Consider the following 8383-nt stretch of genomic DNA (forward strand, 5'->3'; position numbering starts at 1 on the left):
GCCGTTAGAAGTCCCAGTTGCTATAGAAACAGTCAGCGTTCTGAGACGCGTTTAGGACTGATCTACTGGCTGATCTAGCCTGATAATAATCTTTTATTTTTAACACTATTAGAGCATAAGGAACAACATTTATGAGGCAGTTGTTGTCAAATATCATTGCATTTCATGCGTTTCAAATATGGCCGCAAATGACTTGTCTTAAAGGGACTTTGTTTAAACTTTATCTGCTGCATTACTCAAGACCAGTCAATCCACTTTAACACCAAACCTTTCTGAGACGGACAGGATTTATTTGCATTAGTTTGATTTCCTTGCTTTACTTTACTTCTCACAGGGAGAATGTGGCGTTCCTGGACCTCCTGGTCAAGCGGTGAGCTGAAGATGCTGTGACTTTGACTCGTATTATTACTCATTATGAATGTTCCACATGAAAGTTTAAAGGGAACATGTTTAATTAATCCCATCAATTATTATGATAAATATAATTGTTTACATTATTCTCCAACTATTTTTCTGACATTCCTCCATCACATCTTCCATTTTTTTCTAGAATTAATTTGCTAAAACTTAAAGCTTTAGTTGAATATCTCAGTTTCCAGCATCGTCGTTTTTTCATCACTACAAGAAATGACAAAATCAGCCAATCAGAACATACTTGATATTTAATATACACCAATGTGAAAAGGACCAATGAGAGTTCACTGTGGGCGGAGCTACACAACTCAGCTGTTTTGATGCTTTTCTGCAATTTTTGAAACAGATGTTTATCCTAAATCTCTCTATATATATATATATAGAAAGAGGAGAGAGAGATCAGATTATATATACAGAGATATAAGGTCATGTTGTTTATTGTTATTATCCTATACACTCAACAAGCCAGACCTGTTCATTCATTATATTTGGTCTAAACACTTAATCTCAGGACTATTTTCCCATTATACTGGAAGCAGTCTGACTTACTCCCTTAATATTTACAATTCATGTGTGTTTTTTCCTTTCCGGTGGCTTTGCTGTTTGCGTACAGCTGCTTCTGTTCACAATGTCTTTGTAAAAGTGTTGAGGCGAGAGCGGCTGACAACTGTTTTCGTCTGCATTGCTCTGATTTCTGTCTCGTCTCGTCTCATCCAGGGCCCTGTCGGACCCGCTGGACCAAAGGGCGAGTTCGGATTTCCAGGACGACCGGTCAGTTACTTATTAAAAACAAAACTGCACATGCACAATCAATATACAGTTTATAATAACTGTCTTTAACAGCATTAGTGGACATGACATTATAAAACAGAGAGTTCCGGTGCTTGATTCTGATTGGCTGAGCCGCGTTCGAAGCTGTTGTAAATGACTCTACAAAGTAACATACACCTTTGTTTACGTTTGTGTGTTGCTCGGCAACCACTTTGTTGCAACCACAACTGTTTCTGAGGAGCTACATTGTTTGGTGGAAGAATACTGTTTTTATTAATATCATTACACTTTATTTGCTCTGTTTTATTTTGTGAAACCTTACTACGTATATGGAATAACCGTTTTATAAAAGCAATAAGCCCCGTGAAGCCGTGGTTTACAGTGAACTTATAACAGCTAAGGGGGTTTTAGGCACTCCGCGAACAACGCCCCTTAGCTGTTATAAATTCACTGTAAACCACGGTTTCACTGCTTTATTATATAATGCTTAACAATATGTTTAAATGTTTAAAATTTGCGGTCAGGAAGATTTATGAAAGAAGTCTCTTCTGCTCACCAAAACTGCATGTATTTGGTCAAAAATACAGTAAAAAATGTTAATTATTATTAGAGTTTAAAATAACTGAAATCATTCTAATATGCTGATTTGCTGCTCAAGAAACATTTCTGATTATTATCAATGTTGAAAACAGTTGTGCCGCAGTTGTGATAAACTGTATGAGAGCATCATTTATTTGAAATAGAAATCTTTATAGATTATAAATGTCTTCACTGGCACTGATCAATTCAATAAATCCATGATGAATTCATTATTAATTTCTTTACTACTCCAAGCTTTCAAACACATGTATATGCACAGTATATTGTGATTGTGATTATGTATGTTTCCTCAGGGTCGTCCAGGAATTAACGGGCGTAAGGGTGAAAGAGGAGATTCTGTGGGTTTACCTGTGAGTTTGTCTCATGTGTCCCCAAAAAACTATTATTACTTTATCAGAAAGACGTGAGCGTTCTTACTTTTAGCATTTTCTGCGGATTTGGTTCTGAAAGTATTTTTCAAATTCATCTCTCATATTTTTCACAGTTTTAACTGCACATATTTTAAAATCAAATGTCACAGATTACTACAGTAGCATATGCCATCATTCAGCAGCCTTGAAGCCCATGCTTTGTCTGTCTTGAACGTTTTAATACATTATTGCTTAATAAACGTATATATGGATATTTTAAGTGGCACTTCAGTAAGTAACTAGAAAAAAACGAGATTGTTGAGCTCTCTGTTTCTCACACCATTTCATGCCTTTTCCCAAAAAATGTATAGGAACTAAATTGCTGAACTTGATATTCTTTAAAGAATCAAAGAATATTAGGAATATTTCACAAAAAATGAATAGTTCACAAAAAAATAAAATGTGTTGTAAATGTGCTCACTCTCAGATCATCCGAGATCAGGATGAGTTTGTTTCTTCATCAGATTTGGAGAAATGTAGCATTGCATCAGTGTCTCAGCAATGGATGCTCTGCAGTGAATGGGTGCCGTCAGAATGAGAGTCCAAACAGCTGATAAAAACATCACAAGTAATCCACAGCACTCCAGTCCATCAGTTAACATCTGGAGAAGACAAAAGCTGAAACAAACCCAGCATTAAGACATTTTTAATTTCAAACCTCTGGCTAAAATACAATTCCATAATCCAAACATATGCATAAAAACATATTTTGCCCAGAAGCAACAGTTGATGGTGGAGTGGTGTGGCTACATTTCTGCAAATCTGATGAAGAAACAAACTCATGGCTCGATGATGAGTACATTTACAGAAAATGTTCTTTTTTTGTGAACTTTTCCTTTAAGGCAAAAACAAGTTTGAGATTTTGGGCTTTTTAGTTTTTCATAAAGTGTTTTTTTTAGACTAGTTGAAAGAAAACATCTAAAAAACACTGTTAAGTGTTTCTTTTATAGCACTTTATCTATTTGTGTCAATAGATTTCAATTACAATACATATTTTTAAAGGTCATTTTCTCAAAATGATTTTTTTCTCCTACACTGAGCCATAAATCTCCACTTTAGCAGCACTTACACACACCAGACTTTACATTCCTGTCTGTACCCTGAAGGCTTTTACTGAGGGATTTGTTCATATATAATTTGCTTGATTATATACAAAATTTTATATACAATGGTTGTGTTTTGTTTTTGTCTGAAGGGTCTGCCGGGGCCGCCGGGGCCTCCAGGACGAGCGGGGCCCTTCAGCTGTCCTAAAGGAGTGAGTGTGTGTGTGTCTCTGTCTCAAACACACAGAACACACAGAGTGCTGTTGCTCAGTGTCTCTTTCCCTCATGTTTCTCTAGACCGTGTTTCCAGTCCCTCCTCGACCCGGCTGCAAAAAACCTGTGAGTGTCTACTGCTCAATATCTTCATCATCATCTTCATCATTGTTGTCTTTACACTCACTCTAACTCTCGCTCTAACTCTGCTCAAAAATTATTTCTCCAAATTTGGGCTGATTTGTCATAATTAAAGGGTATAGGGTATTCACAACTTTTTAACGTGAAAAATGCACACTTCCCCTTTAACCCATCAAGTGTAATGCACATTGCATTTTACATGAACTCAATGGATGTCAAGTGGGAAATATGTGATTTCATACATCATTATCTTTATTTGATCAAGTTCCCTTTATCTGTGGCTGAGGTCCTTCAGGTGGAGATGACTGAATGTTTGCCTGTTGTCGTATTCGAGATGCGTTTATGGACTGATACGGCTTATAAACAGTACATTTATAGTTTTTATGTATGGTGTATCGCTCAGCTGTATGTTGAGACCCACGGAGAGTCAAAGACTGACTTTTAGAGTCAGTGATTTCATAGTAAACACACGTTATGTTTGAATAGTGATGCATGCTGTGGATAACTGTCTAAAACAAGGTCATCATGCACCTGTGAGCTCAGATGTGTGAATGTTTATCACTCTGTAATAAAACATATGAAGGCTGCAGAGCTGTGCATATCCCAGCATTCAGTGAGCATGGTCCATAATCCACACAGGCATCTTTACAGCGCTCATTTCTGCATGCTGCATGTCATACGGACGGAGAAATGATCTGATCATGGTGCTTCATGCTTCTCCTGCATCTCTGCTGTGATGGAACGAGCATGGCGTGATGTTTGCTTTCCTTCTTGTATTTTTACAGTCCTCTATTTTATTCCTGAAAGGAAGAGTTTTAGATGTTGTGCAATAGCTACACAAATCATCTCATGAAGAACACAGCTCGTTTTTCATCAGAACACGACTGACTCTTTCATATTCATCCAGCGTTTGTTTCCACATCCAGATGTTGAATTAACACTACTTTCTCACCAGTTATATTAACTAACACACATTTGTCTTTCTTTGCTTTTCTTCAGGTTAACAGTGATTCTACACCAGGTGAGTTTTAAGAGTTGTTTTCTTATTATCATACACTACTGTTTAAAAGGTAATACGAAATTAAGACTTTTATTCATCAAGGACGCATTAAATTGATCAAAAGTGACAGTAAAGACATTTATAATGTTACAAAAGATTTCTATTTCAAATAAATGCTGTTCTTCTGAACTTTCTGTTCATCTGTGAATCCTGAAAAATAAAATGTATCAGTTTCCACAGAAATATTGTGCCGCACAACTGTTTTCAACATTGATAATAATCAGAAATGTTTCTTGAGCAGCAAATCAGCATATTAGAATGATTTCTGAAGATCATGTGACACTGAAGACTGGAGTAATGATGCTGAAAATACAGCTGCGCGTCACAGAAATACATTACAGTTTAGCAGATATTCTCATAGAAAACAGCTGTTTTACATTGTAATAATATTTCACTGTTTTTACTGTATTTGTGATCAAATAAATGCAGCCTTGGTGAGCAGAAGACACTTCATTAAAAACTTTAACACCAAAGTATTGAATGGCAGTGTTTTTTGGCAGTACAGAATAATTTGTTAAAACACATTCACATTAGAATAATTTCAGATTATATTTTGTCAGTGTTCAATGACTTTGTCTTTTTAATGATTACGCCTCTATTTTGCCCTTTTGTTTTGTCATAAGTAAATGCAAAGTGTATGCTTTCTGCAGTCTGCAGTTTTCAAAAATAATAACAATAATTTTCATTTTTCAAATGTCATATTTCAGGTGTTATGTATTTCAATGTTATGTCTCTCTGATGGTTTGTGTTGATTGTGTGCTTCTGACCTGTAGAGGGAGCCAGCAGGGACAGAGATCTGCCTTCATCCTCCTCCTCCTCCTCCTCTGGTACACACCTGACAATCAGTCACATCACAGCATTAAGAGTTCACTCGAGCAGCTGTCGTTCTGTGTTTCTGATGCTCTGATCTGTTCTCTCACAGGCGACACGATGGGAACCAAAGTCACGGTGAGTTTGATCTCAGACATTCTCTCACAGACACTGAGAGCGCTTCGCTGCGAGACAATGATTGAGTAGAGACTGAGCTGTTGAATGTGTGACTGTGTCAGACTGCTAAAGGTGACCAGGGATTCAGAGGAGAGACGGGAGAAGCTGGGATGCCAGGGAGATCCGGTTCAGCGGTGAGTGACACACACACACTCACACACTCACACACACACAAACACACACACACACACATACTTGTATTTGTGGTTTATGGGGACTCTCCATAGGCGTAATGGTTTTTATACTGTATCTAAGTGTGTTGATAATTTTTATTAATGGATGAACTGTTCCTTTAATTTGATCAGGTCTGGCGTTTTTCAGAAACAGTCCAGATGGACGGCTTCCAGTGCAATGCTGTGAAATGTCTAATAATGTTGGTTTGTCAGCAGGGAGCTAAAGGAGAATCTATCATTGGACCCCCTGGTCATCCAGGACCTCGAGGACCTCCTGGTGCACCAGGTTTCGGGAGAACCGGTGTTGCTGGACCACCAGGACCTCCTGGACTTCCTGGACAACACGGATCCGGTACGAAAAACCTATGACATTTCAAAAGTCTTGTATTTTCCCTCATCTTCAGCCCAGTCCAGGTCACTGAAGGTCAGGAGGTTCACTGTTTGTTTGTGTGAAGTGGATGTGCTGTTGATGTAAGGTTACGAGGGCCTTCAGAACCGCTCCCCACAGCTCTTCATCTGACCGTGATGAAGGCAAACACTTCTGCTGCTATCACACTTTGATATGCACAGATGCTCAGAGTTCATGTTGTTTCAGGCGTGATGATCCCTGGCCCTCCTGGACCCCCCGGGCCCCCGGGACGAGCCGCTGAGGCCTCCAGTGCCGTGAGTCAAAACACAACACTAACAGTCTGATCAAACCTGTGGAAGCACTCAGTCATTTGCTGTCATGTCGCTCTGCTCGAGTGTCCTTACGCAAACACTGAGATCCTGAGATGAGCACAGCGGTAAATCAGCTCAGTTTTCACAACACAGTCATATTTCTTGTAGGATTTCCCGAGATGCTCGTATCAAACAGGCCGAAGCTCGTGCTCCGTTTCATTCAGAAAGATGCAAACCCAGCTTTACTCTCATAATGCATTCAGGTCCATTCTGACCTGGAAGTGATGCATCATTTCTAAAAATGCATAGTTTTTAAAACTTTGCAAATGTTTTAAGACCCTCCAAATACACATCATTCATTCATTCATTCATTCATTCATTCATCATGAATTCATTTACGTATTATTCATTTATTGTTCATTTATTCTGAATAAAGTTTAAATAAATTTCAGAATAAAGACTACAAATATTTTTAAGAGGTATAACCATTGAAAAAAATCTTATCAATTTTACCATCTGAATGTGAAAGTTTATGGAAGTAAAATACATTTTTTTGTGTGTAAAATTTATTTTGAGAGTAATATCTATGTTGTTTTGTTAGAAATAAATATGTAGGTTTTATAAATGTGGACCGTTTTTGAATAATCATGAGGTATTTATTAATCATGATAATATTATTTATGAGGTATTATATGACCCCTTTAAGTTATGAAAGTTTTATAAAATAAAGATTTTTCGGCTCCAAACGAACTTGGAATGAACTTGGAATATGAAAACAGTATCGAGATTTTGAATGCGTTACGAGGGTTAAGACAAGATTACAGTTAACGCTGTTCATCAAATCTCCACATCCAGTCATAAACTGTCAGGGGGATGAAAGATTATATGGAAAGAGCAGCATAAGCATCTAAATATGTTATATATAATTTTGTGTTCCATGGATGAAAGAAACGCGTGACAGAAGTGCTATGTTTTTATTTCCCTGTATTAAATGGCATGTTGTTTTCCTGCAGGTCAGGAAGTATGTGAGTCTGCAGGCCATGAGACAGCAGTCGTCTGTGGTCGAGGACGGGACGCTGTCTTTCCTTATTGACACCAGTAAACTCTATATGAAGGTTCCAGGAGGCTGGAGAGAGATTCAGGTAACTCTCCAAATGAGATCAGTCCTCATACTCTTCATATTTCACAGCTAGAGGTTTTAATGAGATGTTTGTTCCGCAGCTCGGCGGGCTGATTGAGATGTATTCGTCCCCCGTCCTCTCACAGGATGATGTAAGGACTGCATTTTGGTTCTCACTGAACACATTTATATTGGACACAAAACTGTCTTAATATGGAAAACATGAGCGTTTGAAGTCTGGCGGCACTCATTTACAGCGTGACTGCTTGTGTTTCTGTGTTGCCTGCAGGCTGAGCACCTGATCCTGAGCCCACAGCTCCGTCACACACCCAGAACACACACCGGAAGCGCGGTGAGCCTCTGTGTGTGTGTGTGTGTGTGTGTGTGTGTGTGTGTGTGTGTGTGTGTGTGTGTGTGTGTGTTTCTCTCAGCTAGAAGTGGTCAGTTTTCATGTGGAGTTTCTTCCGCAGCTCGGCGGGCTGATTGAGATGTATTCGTCCCCCGTCCTCTCACAGGATGATGTAAGGACTGCATTTTTACATCTTATTCAACACATTATATTGGACACAAAACTGTCTTAATATGGAAAACATGAGCGTTTGAAGTCTGGCGGCACTCATTTACAGCGTGACTGCTTGTGTTTCTGTGTTGCCTGCAGGCTGAGCACCTGATCCTGAGCCCACAGCTCCGTCACACACCCAGAACACACACCGGAAGCGCGGTGAGCCTCTGTGTGTGTGTGTGTGTGTGTGTGTGTGTGTGTGTGTGTGTGTGTGTGTGTGTGTGTGTGT

The 8383-nt window shown here is 38.8% G+C and overlaps 1 protein-coding gene across 1 annotated transcript in view; it reads left to right on the forward strand.

The window, feature by feature from the left end:
* Positions 1 to 8383, forward strand: part of LOC107693468 (collagen alpha-1(XVIII) chain-like) — a 75688-nt gene that overhangs the window by 59910 nt on the left and 7395 nt on the right. The window contains exons 26-39 of the mRNA XM_016492874.1: positions 335 to 370; positions 1132 to 1185; positions 2079 to 2135; positions 3391 to 3450; positions 3536 to 3577; positions 4592 to 4613; positions 5426 to 5479; positions 5575 to 5600; positions 5702 to 5773; positions 6029 to 6164; positions 6408 to 6475; positions 7486 to 7614; positions 7694 to 7744; positions 7882 to 7944. Coding sequence (XP_016348360.1) covers positions 335 to 370; positions 1132 to 1185; positions 2079 to 2135; positions 3391 to 3450; positions 3536 to 3577; positions 4592 to 4613; positions 5426 to 5479; positions 5575 to 5600; positions 5702 to 5773; positions 6029 to 6164; positions 6408 to 6475; positions 7486 to 7614; positions 7694 to 7744; positions 7882 to 7944 — 870 coding nt within the window. The remainder of the gene's footprint in view (positions 1 to 334; positions 371 to 1131; positions 1186 to 2078; positions 2136 to 3390; positions 3451 to 3535; positions 3578 to 4591; positions 4614 to 5425; positions 5480 to 5574; positions 5601 to 5701; positions 5774 to 6028; positions 6165 to 6407; positions 6476 to 7485; positions 7615 to 7693; positions 7745 to 7881; positions 7945 to 8383) is intronic.

This window comes from Sinocyclocheilus anshuiensis, unplaced genomic scaffold (assembly GCF_001515605.1).
Source record: "Sinocyclocheilus anshuiensis isolate Anshui unplaced genomic scaffold, SAMN03320099.WGS_v1.1 scaffold987, whole genome shotgun sequence".
Lineage (NCBI taxonomy): Eukaryota > Metazoa > Chordata > Actinopteri > Cypriniformes > Cyprinidae > Sinocyclocheilus > Sinocyclocheilus anshuiensis.